Source organism: Drosophila tropicalis, unplaced genomic scaffold, assembly GCF_018151085.1.
Source record: "Drosophila tropicalis isolate 14030-0801.00 unplaced genomic scaffold, ASM1815108v1 contig_562, whole genome shotgun sequence".
In the NCBI taxonomy this organism is placed as follows: Eukaryota; Metazoa; Arthropoda; class Insecta; order Diptera; family Drosophilidae; genus Drosophila; species Drosophila tropicalis.
In genome coordinates, this window is record NW_027173037.1 from 475,878 (window position 1) to 494,836 (window position 18,959).

General features: G+C 34.3%; 3 protein-coding genes and 1 non-coding gene across 8 annotated transcripts; 2 read left to right on the forward strand and 2 right to left on the reverse strand.

Moving 5' to 3' along the window:
• The first annotated feature begins 204 nt into the window (after nucleotides 1-204).
• On the forward strand, nucleotides 205-3,269 carry Ntl (Neurotransmitter transporter-like). 2 transcript variants are annotated; one of them, XM_068287512.1, is made up of 9 exons: nucleotides 205-472; nucleotides 994-1,289; nucleotides 1,444-1,505; nucleotides 1,566-1,689; nucleotides 1,763-2,096; nucleotides 2,163-2,314; nucleotides 2,370-2,498; nucleotides 2,561-2,761; nucleotides 2,824-3,269. In XM_068287512.1, the coding sequence occupies exons 1-9, from the start codon at nucleotides 298-300 to the stop codon at nucleotides 3,130-3,132; spliced, it is 1,782 nt and encodes a 593-aa protein (XP_068143613.1). In that variant the 5' UTR covers nucleotides 205-297; the 3' UTR covers nucleotides 3,133-3,269. The 2 variants fall into 2 exon arrangements, 1 of the variants encoding a protein (XP_068143613.1); XR_011032117.1 differs by lacking the exon at nucleotides 2,824-3,269 and having other exon boundaries at nucleotides 2,163-2,311; nucleotides 2,369-2,498; nucleotides 2,561-2,701.
• TRNAY-GUA (transfer RNA tyrosine (anticodon GUA)) lies at nucleotides 751-938 on the forward strand. The gene is made up of 2 exons: nucleotides 751-787; nucleotides 903-938. It is a non-coding gene; the product is annotated as a tRNA-Tyr (tRNA).
• A 309-nt stretch (nucleotides 3,270-3,578) lies between the features above and the next one.
• On the reverse strand, nucleotides 3,579-7,791 carry LOC137575096 (sodium-dependent proline transporter-like). 3 transcript variants are annotated; one of them, XM_068287501.1, is made up of 10 exons: nucleotides 7,628-7,782; nucleotides 7,232-7,469; nucleotides 6,357-6,488; nucleotides 6,127-6,290; nucleotides 5,955-6,061; nucleotides 5,426-5,895; nucleotides 4,444-4,592; nucleotides 4,255-4,383; nucleotides 3,987-4,193; nucleotides 3,579-3,930 (listed from the first exon to the last, which is right to left on the reverse strand). In XM_068287501.1, the coding sequence occupies exons 2-10, from the start codon at nucleotides 7,392-7,394 to the stop codon at nucleotides 3,649-3,651; spliced, it is 1,803 nt and encodes a 600-aa protein (XP_068143602.1). In that variant the 5' UTR covers nucleotides 7,395-7,469; nucleotides 7,628-7,782; the 3' UTR covers nucleotides 3,579-3,648. The 3 variants fall into 3 exon arrangements, with proteins under 3 accessions (XP_068143602.1, XP_068143604.1, XP_068143603.1); XM_068287503.1 differs by lacking the exons at nucleotides 3,579-3,930; nucleotides 3,987-4,193; nucleotides 4,255-4,383; nucleotides 4,444-4,592 and adding exons at nucleotides 4,771-4,796; nucleotides 5,298-5,350 and having other exon boundaries at nucleotides 7,232-7,791; XM_068287502.1 differs by lacking the exons at nucleotides 3,579-3,930; nucleotides 3,987-4,193; nucleotides 4,255-4,383; nucleotides 4,444-4,592 and adding an exon at nucleotides 5,123-5,350 and having other exon boundaries at nucleotides 7,232-7,791.
• Nucleotides 7,792-8,279: 488 nt separating this feature from the next.
• Nucleotides 8,280-15,929, reverse strand: LOC137575100 (sodium- and chloride-dependent glycine transporter 1). Of its 2 annotated transcripts, none has more exons than XM_068287510.1 (11): nucleotides 15,703-15,929; nucleotides 12,697-13,122; nucleotides 11,348-11,479; nucleotides 10,292-10,467; nucleotides 10,187-10,227; nucleotides 10,006-10,126; nucleotides 9,603-9,945; nucleotides 9,389-9,546; nucleotides 9,101-9,229; nucleotides 8,836-9,042; nucleotides 8,280-8,771 (listed from the first exon to the last, which is right to left on the reverse strand). In XM_068287510.1, exons 2-11 carry the CDS (start codon nucleotides 13,007-13,009, stop codon nucleotides 8,502-8,504), a joined length of 1,890 nt encoding a protein of 629 aa, XP_068143611.1. In that variant the 5' UTR covers nucleotides 13,010-13,122; nucleotides 15,703-15,929; the 3' UTR covers nucleotides 8,280-8,501. The 2 variants fall into 2 exon arrangements, with proteins under 2 accessions (XP_068143611.1, XP_068143610.1); XM_068287509.1 differs by having other exon boundaries at nucleotides 12,697-13,652.
• Between the last annotated feature and the right edge of the window lie 3,030 nt (nucleotides 15,930-18,959).

Below are 18,959 nucleotides of genomic sequence, written 5' to 3' on the forward strand. Positions count from 1 at the left end.
GTAATTCCCAACTAGTTTTAGCATTCAAGCAGTGGATTGAGCTAGCTTAATAGGCAGATCCGTAGATGGGAGATAAATTGCTCAACTGTGCTCATAAAACAGCTTGAAATAAAAGGAAAAAAAAGTCAATTACTACAAAATGTTCAAAACATTTTAAAATTTTTTTGAAAAATATCTGTTATTAAAACTTATTTAGGGCTTTGATTATTGCTTTGTTCGACATAAGGAACATAGTATATGTTAATCATATTTAGGCATGAAAAAATATATGTATACATAAAATTGTGAGTTTCCTAAATGCCGCCAAAGGAAGAACCAGCATCGCCAACGCGTAAAGAAAAACGAATTGTACGAGACGAGAATCGTGGTCAATGGAGTTCAAAAACCGAATTTTTATTGACATGTATTGGCTATGCAATTGGGATCGGTAATGTATGGCGATTTCCATATCTCTGTTACCGCAGCGGTGGTGGTAAGTTCAGATATACATTTGTCTATGCCATACCATCCCATCCCATTCCATCTCATTCCATTCCATTCCATTACGCTTCCATGTTACGTTTAATTGATGAGTGAGCTCTCAAAGCTTGTGCCAAAAATAGCGCATACGTACGCTGACGTCACTGCAGCGAAATTGCATGCGACTTGTACATAGTATTTACATAGCTTTCGAGTGAAAGCTGAAACGAAAGCTATTAAACCGAATAGCTTTCACCTCTTGTTGGCACTTTGGCAGCAATGCAACCAATGCCTTCGATAGCTCAGTTGGTAGAGCGGTGGACTGTAGAGTTTCCGAGGCTTGGTGTTACGAGCAGTGGCAGGACTCTGGGCCAAACAATATCCGACGACCCAGATAGCGCTTGCTCTTGTAGCATCAGCTCATTAAATCGCGATCTGTTGAAATCCATAGGTCGCTGGTTCAAATCCGGCTCGAAGGATTACTTTATTTTTGTTGTCCCATCATTTTTAATTTTTTTTTTTTTTTTTTCTTAGGAGCTTTTTTGGTTCCATACTTATTAATGGTTATTTTAATTGGCATTCCACTATTTTATATGGAAGTACTAATTGGACAATTCTCTAGCACTGGATGCACAGGCATGTTCCGCTTAGCACCCTTGCTGAAAGGAACTGGCATAGCTCAGGTTATTGTAAATATGTACTGTGTTTGCTACTATTCCGTGATTATATCCTTTCCGGTGCGCATGCTATCATACTGTTTCAGTGCGACAGTTCCTTGGGTTGATTGTAATCATTCATGGAACACGGAGGCCTGTGTGCAGGTTGAACACGTAAGTATGTCATCCTTCATGTTGGTAAGTCATGTCATCCTTGTATGGGTTTAAAATTTCATCCAATTCGGATACTTGGCCAACTGGTTAGGTGCATAGTTTTAGTTGGTATTTAGTTATAATTACATTAAACATTAACTCCTTATACTTTTAGTTGGCTAATGTGGTTAATGCGTCATCCGAAAAGCTATCCACTTCAGCAGATGAATTCTTTCAGTAAGTATTAATGGTTTGATAATTGAAAAATTTACTAAGTGTTCTCCATCGTTTTGCCAGTCGAGAAATATTAAGACTATCAGACAGTATTAACCATTTGGGCAGTATGGTATGGGAACAGTTAGCTAGTTTATTAATAACATGGATTATTATATACCTCTGCCTATTTGGAGGCATAAAGTCGGTATGCATATTTAATATTTGACAACTGCATTTATTCAATTTGTTATTTTTTTGTTTTTATTCACTTAATTTAGATGGGGAAAGTGGTCTATTTTACAGCTCCGTTTCCTTATGTATTGCTTTTCGTATTATTTATACGAGGCATAACCTTACCCGGTGCTTGGGGTGGGATCAAGTTCTTTATTTATCCAGAATGGGATCGATTGCTTGACCTTAAAGTGTGGGCCGATGCAGCCATACAAATGTTTTTTGGCTTAGGACCTGGATGGGGTGGCATTGTTAATATGGCCAGTTTTAATGCATTTCGAAATAATGCAAAATTCGATTCAATCTTCTGTCCTGCCATAAATGTGTTTACCAGCATTTTTGCTGGTTTTGTGGTATTCTCAGTACTGGGTCATCTATCTGGTTGGTTTCCCTTTTTTCAATTGAGCCTATCCAAATGTGAATGTAATTTTTGTTTATTATATACAGAGAGATCGGGCATACCCGTAGCTACGGTGGCCACCTCGGGACCAGGTCTGGCATTTGTGACATATCCTGAAGCCATTGCCCTGTTACCCGTCCCACAGTTGTGGGCGATTTTATTCTTTTTCATGCTCTTCCTGCTGGGCATCGATAGTGTGGTAGCTAAGTAAGTGATTATGGCCAAGGTAAACTCTCACACTTTCTAATCCACAGTTTGTCCAACTGGAGGCCATCAATTCATCAATATTGGATGAGGTTCATTTTCTACGCAATCATAAAAAAAAAGTCACTTTGATTGTTTGCATTGTCTTCTTTACCATTTCCTCAATCATGTGCACCAATGTAAATATTTATTGATTTCCTTAACTTTTGTAGATTTTAATGAGAATCATTTTGTTTGCTAGGGTGGCATGTTCGTATTGCAGCTTTTCGATTGGTATTCCTCGGCGATAGCTGTCATTGTCATCTGTATGGTGGAGATCATTATGGTTTCGTATATCTATGGTATTAAAAATTTCCTTTTCGATGTGGAATTTATGATAGGCAAACGTCCTAGCTGGTTTTGGAGAATCTCTTGGCAATTCCTAACTCCCATAATTTTGGTTGTAAGTTGAACACCGAAATTAACTACAAATTGCTTTGGCTAATACCTTAATTTTTTTGCCAGTTCATCCTAATCACGAGCGTTTTTTTTATACGAAGAATTACTTATAATAATATAGGCTATCCGGATTGGGCAATCTCTATTGGTTGGGCAAGTTGTGTGTCGTCTGTGATGTGGATACCTCTCTATATAATATACATTATGATTCGCAAACGTGACACCATGTGCGATAGTCTTAAGAAACGTCTCAAACCGCTCGATTGGACGCCAGCCGATCCTGAAATTCAAGCCGAATACAATGCATACCGTAGGCAGCGTCAAATGCCAGAATTTATGTCAGAGACATCTGGTGGCGAAGAAACAACGAAATGAATTAATCTTTCGTCTAAATTTAAACATATTTTCATATATTTAATAGTCAATTAGGTCAATTATAATTATTGTATATATTGGCTATGTCAACTATAAATTGAAAACGTGTAAAGCAATGAAAAATTGTCCTAAGCCCATATCGTTATAATGCTGTATTGTTGTAGGCTTTTCTATATATTGCAGGCAATAATTTTAACATCAACACATCTATTATAAAACGTGTCCGACTTCATCAAGATCGGAAGACCATAACATAAATCTCCGTTAGGAACAACCAGATTAAAAATTCAGAACTTTTTGGCTTGTTCTTTTGCAGAGATTTGTCACTTAAAACCCATATATAGCAAAAGATTAACCAAAAATGTATTTTAAAATGTACTAGAATCAGCGTGACTAAAGTTAGTTAGCCCGTTTGTCTAGTTTTTAGTAATGACAACCAAAATATGTCAGTATTGTTTCTTGGTAATATTTTTATTTTATACAAATATGTGGGTAAGTTGAATGCATTGTTCTAGGTCAATTGACCTCTTCCGTAACTTCATACAATTGATGCGTTATGTCCGAGGTTCCCATGGACTCCTCATATAGTTGACGATCTGCTGTCTCTAAAGGATACCAATCTGTGGGACGACAGGCTCTACGGAAACGTACACAAAATGTTCCAGCACCTTGCCACATATTATAAATACCATAGCCGGGTATAAATAACAATGGTATCAATACCAAAACTGTGCTTATTATTAGTACAACAGTTGAGGAATATGAATGCTCTAATACAGAAATAAAGATGCCCATTAACTGAAATAAAGTCAAACAATTACATTTTGTTTCAGAGTGATAATAGTTAGACGAACCAGCAAATAAATAAGCATCAGGGGAGCCACAAAACGTAACACAATGATTCTCCATGAGGCAAACGGTTGACCAAGCATAAATTCAATATCACGCTGAAAACGTTCACGTCCATAGATCCATAGAATGACCAGGAGGAGCAACAAATGTAATACGCTATGGGAGAAAATGGCATCCAGGCTGAGGCTCGAGAAATATAGAATTCCATGCTGAAATATTCAATAAATAGTTAGTTGCAAATGTTATTGGGAATCCTTAACTTGTACTTACATTAGTGCAGAAGAAGAAAGAGCAAATGGCCAGTCCACCAATTACGCCAAAGGTAACTTCTTGCTTATAGTGACGTAGTCCTTCGAACTCATCAAAAAGACTTTTGAGCACCGTAAAGATCTGGGTGGACTACAAAGAAATAAAAGTTTTACTTTTTACATCTTCTTAAGTTACAAATTGATTACATACTATCACAATAAGTGCCGCCATTAAGAGCATGCTGTAATACAAAATGGTCCACATGTTAGGCCATTCCAAAGAAGCCAAAGCACTAGCACTAGATAAGAACAAAAGCCAATGGTTTTCCACATAGGTCTCAAACCTATCCGCCTTCATTTCTAGATGGGAAAAAACGAGGGAAAAGTACTTAATAGAATGAGCTAGACACCAAAGTTTCAGACCTAGTAGAAACTTGAGCAATAACACAGGCCGACATTTTTGAGGTCATAAAAAAGTGTTTGAAGTTCAATAGGTCTCCTATAGTAATTGGGGGGTGCTGATCACGGCCCTGTACTCAGTTTTTCTCCATCACGTCAGGATTTCTAAAAAAATGCGTTCAAATTATTCAAAATTACTTCATTTGCAATATATTATTCCATGATATAAGCATAATATTGCTTTAAAAACATTATTATCTTATCCTATTAATATACTAGGCTTGATTTAAAAGAAATTTACAAAATATCAAAGAGTTATTTCTTTGTTATAATAGATAATATCTTACACTCTGGATATAGTTCTATAATGAGTAAATTTTGAACCAAAAAGTATGCTATAGCGATTCCAAGAATTGTCTGCTTTTAAATTTTAAAGAATTGTGGGAATTTGCTGCGTCTTACAAATTGTTTATTAGTTATTAGTGCAAACAAGAACTAATTTTCTTACACGGAATATTCTGAAATCTGTTAAAAAAGTTGAAAATTTTTGTTTCAAACTTTCTATAGTATACTTTTGGGTGCATATTTTCCAACCCCAGATCTCCAGATTTCAAAAAATCTGGACGTGATGGACAAAAACCAAGTATGCAGTTAGAATCAGCGTACCCGAATTAGTTAAGAACACCTCTCAAGTTAACGTCAGCAAAAATCATGTCGGCCTGTGTAATCAATAGTTTTATATATTTAAAACTTCTTTGAACAAATTGAATCCCCTCGTTACTTTTAATTCTTACCCTGAAAGAAATGATCCAGCATAAAAGTGACCATGCCAAACAGTATGTAAATAGTTACTTGACCAAAAGCAATAATCCAGCTATAGTTCATAATGTTTGTTTTAAACTCATTAAAACTGGATAAGGCTATAATACTGCCCCAGCCAGCACCAAGAGCCTGTAACATCATTATAGAAGTTGATATTCCACCGGTTAGCATATCGTCAAGACGAGGTTTCATGTAATGGGTAAGTCCATCCAGAGCTCCAGGTAGAAAGATAAAACGCACAAAGCATACAAGTAATATAATCAAAGTGCCTATAACCATATAACGTATGAATTTGCCAAATTTAGCCGTCTCAGAGAACTTATAAAATATAAATGCGACAATTGCCCAAACAACTAAAAAGAGGCCAACAAAATTCCAAGACAGCTCATACTCATCATCGAGATAACTGAACTTCTCAGAATCATAACTTTGAAAATGATGTCTGCAAGAAAATGGTTAAATCTGTAAATGAAAATCTGTTAAGCATTATAATACACTTACTTAAAGAACAACACCGATGGAACATGTACTGTAGTTGTTAGAAATATTTCCGTTTCATTGTCACTTGCCATCAAATCATCCAATTCTGTGTTTGTTTTGTTACAAATCTTTACATTCAAAGTGAAATCAATATTACAATTGAAATATAAAATACATTGTTTGTTAAACTCACAGTCATTGGATAGTGGGAAATGTTAGCATAATGTCCAATACCCTCACAACTCCAGGGCAAAGTGGGACGCAGTGAATTAATTATGAAAATAAGTGGCACAGCCGCAAAGATGCCATAGTAAACCAACATCGATACGCTCAAAAATAAACTGACAAAGCCCATTCCTGTAAAAATAACGAAAAGAACTTTATGTTTTCCTTATCATAAGTATAAACTACATATATGCTTACCTTTAAAAAACGGTGAAAGACGAAACGCGGATATGAAACCGCTGCTGGAAAATTGACCCATAAACGAGTGAACAACCAAAATGGGAACCAAATAGATAACCATATATATATAATAGGGCATCATGCCAAACACTAAAAAAAATTTCGATATTAAAGCGAAATTAATTTAATAAACAAATCATGTGAAAGTGCGTTGATAACCCGAGGTAAATATATATTTCCCTTTTAATAACTATCGTTTCTTAAATCTAATGACTCATTGTTTTAATCTTCATATTAAGCACGGGGCTTTTAAGATGGGTCATTTGAAATATCCATTTAGAGATAAGACTTTCACAGAAATTCTAAATAAAAGAAAACTTTGTGTTTCTTTCTATATAAAGTATTAATGGCGGCCTTAATAATCTTTTATGCGTCTTTTCCAAACTTAAATCATTTGTATAAATGTAAATATTTTTGCAATCAACAAATATGTATGTATTTGCATAGGTCAAATGACTACCCCCAATAGAAACGCCCCTTGAAAAATGCATTCAAATGATAATTCTAATCAGTATTTTATAGACTAGCAAGTGTATAGTACATTTATCTATAATCATTCACAAATATAGACAGGGCTGGACTTAGCCGCTAGGGCAAACTAATGAAAATCTTTATGGAATTGTACTACAAGATGGAAAAACTAATGTTAAAATTTATCTATTTTGGACCCAAGGAACATATTAGTTTATTTACAATTAAACTACGTATAAGAATTATCTAAAATATATACTAAAACTTTTAGAATTTAGTCAGTCCAGGCATTTGCCGTTGACTGCTTCTATTGTAAATCCAGGACTGTACTTAAATTTGTATATCACAATTATATTACTTACATCCCATATCAAAAAAGAACCAATAGGAAGCCACAAATACATCTAGTTTCAAGGCCAAACCGAAACAGGCGAACAGATAGTCTGTGGGTTTTTCCCATTTGCCACGTTGCAGATCGGGACGAAAGGGCTTTTGCCCCGATTCGTATGAAGATTCATAGACCATTTCGGCGTTGGAATTTTATGTGTTTATATAGACAGGTAAGATTATCTATGTCAACGTCAATCCGATGGCATTGCACTTGAAAATAATCACAATGTACGAAAAAAAAAAAAAAAAAATGAAAAGAATTCTATTGCAGCTCCGATTAAAGAATCTTGAATCAGTTTGGTTTGTTGTTATTGTTTCTGTAGCTGTTGTTGTTTTTGTGTTATTGTAGTTAAAAATTAAACAATTACATATATAATATTTATAATTTTTTTTTTACGTGGCTACGTTTTTGCTCTTAAATTGACGAACTAATTAGAAGAAACGTTGCCGGCAAACTGAATCTGAATCTGAAAAGCCACCAGCATCGGATGGATGAGTCGGGCCATTCGGACAGATGTTGTGTGCGAATGTCGACGTTTTTTCCATATTTTTCATTATCAAGCTTTTGTCTGACACAGTGTCTATATATTTATGTCTCTCTCTGTCTTATTTTCCTCCCCCATACCAGTCTATCTCTGTATCTGTCTCTAGGTTTCTCCTACATTCTCTTCATTTTCCGCTGTATTTGAGGCTCTTGACAAATTTTGCATATGCATACACCAAAACATAATCGAAATTGATATTTGTATTTCAATAGATATCTCTTTTGTCTGTGTAATAGACAGGAAACCGCAATGATGGATGCCCTCAAGTGTTATTTCGTGTTGATTTTCAGTAAAGCTTTTCCATTGAGTATATATAATTTTCAATTTAATGTGTATCAAATGATTACCATTGAGCCACAGGCTTATCTCAGATCAAATAAATTGTGGAATAAAAGTGTTCAATTAATTTAAAGCTACTGCACAGGCGAAAAGTATGCAACATTTTTTTTCAATAATTTTTTTTCTTCTTTTTGCGTTTGCATTTCTTTATAAATTATTATCACCAGTTTTATTGTTCATTATAGCCTAAGCGTTTTTGGAAAATATCAGTACACAATCTTATTAAAGTAAAAATTCCAATATCCACACAAAAAGTGTGCATGTGTGTGTATGTGGTGTGTGTGGATTCAGTTCGACTCAGCTCTTTCTTAAGTACAGGCAAGTCAGTTGTAAGTGTTAATCAAAAAGGAAATAGGCATTATGTGTTATTGGCATTCGAATCGATAACAAGCATCTCAGAAGTGCCCATTATTTCCTCATAGAAACGACGATTATCAGCATCAACAGGATGCCAGTCATGAGGTGTAAAACATTGCCTCAAACGGTGACGCCAACTGCCGCTGGTCTGACACATTTTATAGACCATAAAAAAGATGGCCACAAGATAGATTATTCCCTGAGTGACACCAATCACAGAATGATGCAACTGGCTGCCATTGTCAGTGGCCAAATGAAAGGCATTTTGTAACTATCAAAAGGAACAAAAAAAATTAATAGTTGGAGAATCCATTGATAATTTTATATATATTTACCAGACAGATTACTAAAAATATGGGCGTGGCAAAGCGTATGAAGTAAATTTTCATACTTGAGATCGTTTTGCCCAACATGAACTGCAAATCGCATTGGAATCTCACACGGCCATATATCCAAGTGGTCATAATAATTAAAATGACCGATATAATCAATTGGCTTAGTACCAATACATAGGGCAATGAACTCATTTGACGAAATCCCAACTAAAAATAAACAAATATTTTAACAACATTATCTTTTTAAAAACTCTCTCTTACTTACCTGAGTGCAAAAATATATAGAAGTCATCATAAGGAAAAATACCAAAGAAAATATAACATATTTCTTTTTGGGTCGTAGCTGCTCGAATTCATCAAAAAGTGCCGTCAATACATTCAAAACTTGGATGACCTGTAAACGAAATTTGAATCTATGTTAGTCTATGGGTAAAAGATTATATCTTTATTGAAAAACATAATTCAATAAGGATACCAACCAACCAATCAATTGGCAATCATTTTAACCGCATGAAAAGAAAAAATGTATCAAAAATTTGAATTTTTAACTTACCAACGCGCAAAGTTCTGCTATGAAAATGACTATAAAAAAGAGAAATGACCATAAATTGGACAACGTGCTATAACTGCCAAATAAATAGGCATAGCAGAGATATAGAAATTGCATCTCATGGTCCTCATCAACATGCCAGCGTAACATCCCAACATGACCTGCAAACCAAATGAAATTTTAAAATTTGAATATTCCAAAATTATCGAAAACTTACCTTCAAAATGATCATTGGCCACTTGACCGCATACAAAGGCCATCACTGCAATCGATATGTGGGTTACACTAACCCAAATACTAAATTTTTCAGCGTCTGTGCGAAAACTATTGTAGCTGGCCAGGGTTAGAACACTGCCCCAACCAGGTCCGAGCATTAGCGGGGCCATTAAGATGCCTTGTTGCATGGCTGGATAAATGGCACTCCAACTGTCCGGCACTGTGGGATTGAAGTAATGAAGCAACGTTGTCCAAGTGACATCCATGTGAATGACCATAAAGATGAATGTTGAGAGAAAAAATGAAAACATCACAATGCAAGCGCAGCGAAAGGTTTTTCCGATCTATGAAGAAAATTGCATTTATATATAGACGAGAAATTTTGTATCAATATATTTGCTTACAAATGAAATGGGTTTAAGTATCAAGGCCAAAACAAAGAGCCAAAGCGATACAACGGCAATAAGCAGAGACCATGAAATTGTCAAAGAACCGGAACCAGCCGATGTAGACGCCACTACAGATCTGGAGGAGAAGAAAGAGGAGAATGACTAAGAGTCCTAAATGAATTGTAGACCTTTTTACCTGAAGAATTCCACGGTGGAATGCGGATCTTGCCAAACATCCTGAAAGAAGAAGAAAAATGTCAGATATTTCATGTAAGTCCTCTTTGCCTAGATAGAGACTTACATCTTGATTATATGTTGTGTGAGTTGAACAGTTAACCGTGTTATAAGTATTATTACAACTCATCCATGGTATTACTGGATGCAAGGAATTCACCGCATAGATGAACGGAACGGCAGCAAATATACTATAGTAGGTAAGTGTGGCCAGATTCAGGAGTAAAATGGAATAGCCAATGCCTGAAATGAATAAAAAGGCATAAATTCTTATACTTTTTTTAAAAGACGAATAAGAATACCATTTTTCATTTTAATTTTCAGTCTAAAATTATGCATTATACTTCAAAAATAATCGAATACTATACAATCAAAAAGCCTAATACTATGCAGAACATTTTTTCTTAGTTGTTTTTTTTTGGGTGACCTTTTTGAGTTGATGTCATGAATTTATTACTGGCTATCAATAAAAGAAATAACTATTTAAAAGAAATAACTTTTACTTTTTGCAATATCGATCAGAATCATTCAGGACTTGTCTCGTTTGAAATTGCAAAGAATTTAGATAGAATTGAATTGTATTTTTTAAGAAATTTAAATTTAAAATCAATTCAGAATCAAGAACAGGCCAAAATACATACACATATATATAACTTAACGCTGGAGATTTGCCCATTTATCGTCATAAAGATTGGTCTTTGAAAAGAAACTCAAAAAACTTACTTGACATCAATTGTCAGAGAGAAGAGAAGAGAACAAAAGGTTTCAAATGAAAATAAATTTTGTTTTAAACCTTTTCGTAGGACAAATCAGACCTCAAACGTGTAAAATAATCCCTTGAAAGGAATGAAATCTTGTTTTTTTATTTATCGACCTCGAGCCGCCTCTCAAAATCTAATAAAAAATATTGCCAGAGCTGCTTCGTTTTATATAGAAAATATCTTAAAGTCTGTAATCAAGACCAAAAATAACTTTTACAAGTCGACAGACTTTATTTGGAAACTATTCTTTGAAACATTTTGAAAAAATAAACAAAATTTTACCGATATCTCACACAAATCACATTTGTCAATTGCCATACAGTAAAACCTTTCATACTTTTTTGTTTATATCGATTTCTTACCTTTAAATATGGGCGACACGCGAAATGCCGATATTGTTCCCGACGATGAAAACTGTCCCAAAAATGTTTGAATTAGAAATATGGGAAGCGCAGAGAATATTATTGCCAGTAAATAAGACAGCAAAAAGTATTCTGTAAAAGAAAATATACAAGTAATTAGAATTCTATAGTTAAGAGCTCTTTCAATAAATTATATATTTTCCTTTTTACTTTTACTTTGCATTTGCAACCGCAAAAAACTCCAACAAAATCTTAGTCATTGAAAACCTTAATGATTTGAAACTATTTCAAGCTCTCGATAAATTAAATCATTGCCAATTGAGATAAAGTTATTTGAAAAATTGAAAATATGTATTTGTAAGCAAAATAATGTTCTAGATTTACGGTCTCAACTGGGTTTCTAAACTAAACCTTCCTAGTCGACATCAAGATGTGTCATCATCTACAATTGTAGCAAAACAGTTGTTCAATTGGATTACTTTAATTATCAGTTCTTGGGGCCCTACACACATTACAAACTAACAATTTTTCCATTTTGATTCATTTTATTCATTATATTGTAAAATCGAATACAAGTTAAAGAATATTTGCACATATTTTCCTCTGGTGGGAAGTGATTCATTAGGCTTTTATATTCCATGGTAAATATTCTAAAAAGTCAAAAAATTTCCCAAAATCATTTGACTTAAGTTTGAAATTGATTTTCTTTTTAACTGTTACGAACTTTGTGTGAAAACAATTAAAGGATAATAAAAAGCAAAGGGGGGGACACGTAGCTATTGCCACTCAATGGAATAAGAGCCTTCTGAATGCTATCTCTAACAATGCAAGTGTAAAGTGCTCTTCACATAGAGGAGTAAACAAAAATCAATGTCTAATCAATTTCCTTGTGTCAAAAAGGAAGCCGATTTCATTGCAGTTATTGATTTCTAAAGTAAGTATTGGATGAGGGGAAAACCAAATTTAGCTTAGCAATTGAAACAATTGTATACTTAACAAAGATCACGATTAAATTATGGTGTTGCTTAATTAATTGCAATTAGGTAAATAGCTGAGTTTGGAATAATAATGAGAGACAACTGGTCAATGGCCTATTCTTATCTCGTCTTCAAAGTCATTTCATTTAAAAAAAAAAAAATTGGTTTTTAAACAAAGACACGCAAGTGAAAATAAAAGTAAAAAAAAAAAAACGCTGATTATAATTAACGCATTTTGCTATTTGTCTGTTGATAACCCCTCAGCTCTATTTTAATGGCTTAATTGAATTAAGAGACTGATAGTGAATGAATTTGAAAATTAAAATAAATATATGTAGGTATGTATATGTATATGTATGTAATCATACTCACTCCAACCGCCAAACATGAGGCCCCAAACGGGTAAATCGGAGAATAACATTGAACTGAAGGCATGGCTAGAGGTGGCGAAATAAAAATCAGCTGACTTTGACCATCGTCCACGTAGTTTATCATGGCGAAAAGGACGCTCCAATGTGTCATAGGCACTTGTGGTTCTTACGGCCAGACTGTGCACTTGTCGGGCACGGTGTCGTCTGCCACCGCCTCCACCTCCACCTCCACCATTCTCACAATCGTCAGCTCCTCCACCGTCGAATAGCGTACAATTATTGTTATTGAAATTGTCATCACAAAGGCCTTTCATAATGATTTGTGCCTCTTTGTGTGTGTTTTTTTTGTAAATATATATATTTTGATGGTCTGGATCTAAATCTGGACCTTGGTCTAACACTCAATTATCATCATCATCATCAGCATCTAAAGTTTTTACCAAATGAGGCACTTGAGTTTCACTTATGATTACAATGTTTTAACTTTTATTTTATATTATTTAATTAGCTATATTTTTTCACTTGATTTTCGTCTATGTTAGCTTAGAGTTCCAAGTTCATATTATTGCACAAATTTTGCAAGTAAGAGTTTCGCATGATGACCTAGTTTGTGGTTTTTGTGGCGAATTGTATTTTTGTTACTTTTTTTTTTTTTTGGGTCAGTCGGAGAATGTTTTCACAGCTAATTTTTTGAATAGGAGGCACTTGAGCTCATACCGAAAGCAAAATTTAATCAACTTTTAATGCTGCCGTTAGCAATTTTAATTGAAATCAAGAAGAATCACTGTCACGTTTTTTATTATTATTACTTTTTTTTTGCTGTTGTTGCCGTAGTTTATTCAAGCACTGCACAATGATTCTAACTCTAGTGCCGCCAGAGTAACCAGCACCCGAAGCAATCGCCAACGATGCTCAACGACAAATGATGCTATTTGTTGTGATTGTCGGTTCTCTGGGCTAAGCAAAGCACAAAGTAATTCGACAAAAGCGACGAATTTGATTAAATATATATTTACGCTCGAGTCAATAAGTGTGTGTACACGATGCACAGTGAGTCAAAGGAGGTGGGAAATTGAAATCGACAAAGCAATTATTTATTAAATTCTATCTAATAGTAATTCAAACGATTACTAAACTTTACAATTGTTAGGAATGAGACAGTTTTCGTATGATGACTTTTTGTAATAACATCCACTACAACAGCGTCTCTCTACTATCGTTCCCTCCTGCTTGCACCTTTATTATCAAATGGAAGGGGACAACTTTTTGTTCAAACTCTTATTTTCAGACTACGTCAAAACTCTCGACCGTCAAGCTCTTCATTCCCTACATAAAACAAACTATATTTGAGTTTAAAAGTTCACTGTATTCACTGTAGAAAATATATTTTGAAAATTAACCAGACAACATAAAATCTAAGACCCAAAGGCTAGTTAAATATGCCTTGTTAAACAAATTAGAAAGAGTTTTTCCTCTCTTAAATCAGTCACGAAAAATCACAAAGTTTAAATTTTAACAATTCCAATTTGTCAATTTTTGTCACTTTTCGATCAATTTTGTAAATTTTTGTATTGCCAACAATCTTCGGAATCTTTCTAAACAGAATATTATTGGTCACACCCTGCGTATACGTGATTATTGTATACGTTATTTAAAAAGGAACAAACTAAGGTTAAACACAAATTCTTTCTTCAGATTCCATATTATTTTTAAAGCACTTTCCAACCACTGTATCCATTGACATGCCCGTGCCCCTGTACTTGACTAAATCATTCTACACATAAGTACGTAAATATATGTATGTATTTTAAATTTAGCTAAAAGATCTGTATCTCAAACAAAGAAAACAACAAAATGCTCAATGGAATGAAAACGCCAGAAACGAAAAAAAAAAAAAAAAAAAAGAAATAACATAAAATGCAAATTCATTTAAAAGAATACACAAAGGAAAAATGGCGCGTAGTTTGTTGTATTATTTATTATTTTAAAAAGCAAGACAAAAAGTGAAACGGGGGCAATGGACGAAGCCAACTCCAGCTGATGGATGCACTTGCTCTCTCTATTTATGTATATTATATACTCTTTTGCAAATTCTCTTTGCGCATAATTCTCTTTTAAAAATTTTCAACAAGTTGTAGTTTTAAGAGTAGGAGACAAGGGGATAGAGCTAAAAGGGGGTCAACAGCAACAACAACAACAAGCACAACACTTTCATGGTTAAAGAAAAAACTAAATTGGGAGCGTGACAAAATCAGCTGTTTTTTGTTTTGAATGAGAGAGCAATAGTTAGATAATTTTAATACCCTCTACCACAAAAAAAAGGTACATGGACTATGCCATTTAAAATTGAATTGCATATTAAAAACAGATTTTTAATTTTTTATCGTGGACTAGTTTTTATGCTGCCCTCAAATATGGCCAACAACTCGAAATTAATAGACATAAAAAGACTTTAAAAACTTTAATGGAAATTTGTTTTTAAATAAATAAGTCACAAGTATTGAAAAATGTTGAATGCAAATAGAAAATTCCAACACGGAATAGGCCAAACTAATGAGCCATCATTAATTTCCTCGATATCAGATCGGTTAAGGCCCTTATAAACAAGGGTATAGAAACTACCCCTACGAATTAAGCATAGACATTTGATTTTTGCGTGTTTATAGTACTTTTATACACATACGTATACATCTGTATATGTGTATATATACTTTCGATGACGTCAATGACAAAAAAGCAAAGTTTAAGGTTTGCTGCACTCGAAGGAATTTTTGAACAGCAAACGTGCTCACATTAGTCGAATCGAATTGAAATGTTTATAAACAAATTTGAAGAGTGTGCCATAAATTTGCCAAATCAACTCAAATGGTCGTGAAATTACAATCTATAGAAGCACACACACACACAGAAAACAAAAACAAAAACAAAAAAATATATGAATCTAGTATTTGGTTTTTGCAATTTCGGCGTCTCGAGTGTTTGCCAAGTCTGCAGTGGAATTTCTTACAGTAGATACTTAAATTGGCGCCGGGTTTTGCATTAAGAAAAACAGTTATGTCTTATCATTCAGTCTCTAATCTCTGAAACGCTCTAGACGTAAAGTCTCAATGCAACACTGTAAAAAAAAAAGTCACTTTATTTGCGACCGGCGACAAATTTTCTTTTTCTCTCTCTTTTCCTTTTACTTTTTAGCCGATTTTATGCAATCGCCGCCGTTCAAATGCGTAGCGTTTTGAACGTTGCGTTCCAACTGGCGACTGACACTGACTGCTGACTGTTGGCTGTTGGCCCCGGCCTAGCCTGGTAGCCAGAAAGTCGCCGCGCCACAGACCAAAACACGAAAGCGAAACATTTCCCCGAAGCATACAATTCATTCTCTTTCAACGTTTTTTATATCTCTTTCTTTGTGCCTCACCCAACACACACCCATCCAGCCAGCCACCCACCCACCAACCACTTCGGCAACAAAGTTGACGTTGTTGCGCTATTTTCGCTCTTTGGCCATCAGAGGGGGGAGTATTTGCTTTTGCTTGATTGTCTTGTGGGGGACAGTGATAGTAAAAGAGCTGCAACCACATTCCAAGGCGCAGGGACGTACCCTAGGAATGTCGGCTGACAGATAAAAAGTGTTCTTGAAATGAGTTGGATAAGCAGATAGAATGTATGAATTGAAGAAATGTGAAAGGTTCGTCCTGCTAATATCAAGGATACAAGTGTAGTGGCATAATTATTCATAGCTCAAATATGGAATAACTCAATCTGTAATTGGAACCTATTTGAATCTATCAAGCCATCATAGGCAATAATGCTGGGAAAACAAGGCCCCCTGAAGTATGCTATAAGCTGAAAAAGTATTAAGTATTCAGTTAAAAAAATATATCTACAAATAATATTTGCTTCGAGGACTATATTTTATCAACAAGACAACAAATTTTTTAAAGGGCAATGTTGTTTTTGTTTAACAGCTCTCAATCTGCTCTGATAATCCTTATATGGGAAAAAAGTTAAGGTTGGTAGAACTTCAGTCCTATTTACAAATTGAGCACTCAAAAACTTTGTCCTTCATAGAATCTAAAGGTTGAATATTCTTTTAAGCATACATCTTATTTTATAATACGGAATATACATATATTCTAAATAAAATTGTTTTGCATGAGTGTAGAAAAGATCAAACCAATGAAAATGTATGGCAAATTTCTGGGTCACGTTTTGTACATTCACAACTGAGAGCTGCGCATTTGATTTTATCGATTAAACAATATCAAATTCCCCCAGATTTTGTACCCTTTTGGCCTAGAGGAAGTGAAACGTTCAACAACTAAATATATCACGGAATTTGGTATGATTCAAATTTTTTTAGATTAGATATTTTAATGAATATTTTATAATTGGGCTGAAAGTATCGAATTTTTACTTTACGCTGTACCTGAAAAGAGAAAATATGTTTTAAAAAAGTCCAAAGGTATTTTAAGGTATCCTATGGAAAACCATTAAGTGTTAGACAATGTCAGAAATTGAAAATTGAGATAATTAAAATTTTCATAGATGTTTAATTTCACAAGAAATATAATTGAAAAAGAAACTAAGGAGCAAAATTTATAATTTAAAATGTTTAAAGTAAATGTTGGACTCTCTTTCAATCCGACTCCAGAAATGATATTCTCCAGAAAACTGACCTATGATTATTATAGTCGGAGATGATTCATATCTTGGTTAGTTTTAGGTGTTATAATTCGAGTCAGATGTTTGCAATGCAGAGAAGGATACGTTTTCGACTCCATTAATGTGTACATTATTTTGATCAGTGGGAGAAGCCGATATAGTCGATGTCACGCCCTCATTTATGAAGCTAGCAAAATGATATTTGGTAAGTACCTAAATAAAAATATAGAAAAATCTTTTCAAATACTAAAGTTAGGTTCTTTTTATTTAATGCTAAAAAACTTAATATCTTCAATACCAAAACAATGCTTCCACGTAAATTTCAAGACAACTTTCAGATTGGTGAATAATCTATGATTAATCATTACTTAATTTTGCAAAATATTTAAAGTAAACATGTTGAAAAGAGTATTTCTGATTTTTTTAATCAAGTTCTTAATGTACATTAAATTGTCTAATACCAATAAAAACTTAATTTGATCGAAGCCATAAGTTCTCTCGTATCGTCTGTAAATCGTAGTTGACCTTTTGAGTCACATTTTAAGTATTTTTTAGGAGAATGAATACCAAAAAGTAAGAAAAAGTTCCATCCCATTTCTAATTCTTTTGGAGTAGTCATTTGGTAGCTTACTTTGTCGCTTACCTGTTCAAATAAATTTCTCTTGTATGGGGCAATTGCCAGCTATTGGCAAAGCCAAAGCCCAGTAGAAAATTTCTTGCCATTTTCAAGCGCTCCTCCGATTATGGAGAGACCACGATTGACTTTTGGCCTGAGGCATCGAATAAATCATTGCACTATGTGAGACTTTTTGTTTTCTTAGTATACATATAACGATACACTGACGCATTTCCAACATTAGCAACAAACAAAAAACGAAAACCGAAAGGCAACAAAAACTAAAAGCGGCACCAATAACATGGGAAAAACAAGCGCCAGACTTTGTACCCCCGGCGGAGCATTGAAACCCGAACTGAGAGGATTGAAAATGTGTTTACAAGGAAGGCGACTCGATGAGTAATTGAGCAACAGTTGCCTTCCATTGTGGTTACTATTCACAATCTGATGTCTATCTGTCCCATACGCCTGCCCTACCCCACCCCGGAATGGCATGCAACGCACTTGCGCATGCGCCTGAACTTGGCAATTGAATTTATAATTGCGCTTCGCCTTTGTGGCCAATGAATCAATCAATGAATTTAGGAGGCGTAACAAAGAATAGTTAATTATTAGTTAGACGATAGCTAAATACAAAAATAGCACTGCGACAAGTGATTAACTTATCTGCGTGTGGGTATCGGCATCTCTAGGGTCATTTGTATTCGAGAGTGGAGACAGAAAACTGGTTTAAATTCCAATTGATACCAGTTTAATTGCACTTATGGTCCAATAATTGTCATATTAATGAATAATTGACGTGATAGATCAAGGTTTGGCACAGTTTTAAGTACCCACACTCAATGTATTTCTATGCACGTAGATGCAAATTAAATGATTTCCTAGACAATTGAGTTCTAGATTTTTATATTAATAATTTTGTACCTTGCGCAATGGATTTACCGTTTTGATTAACATCTCTTAAAGAAAAAGAAAAACCAACTCAT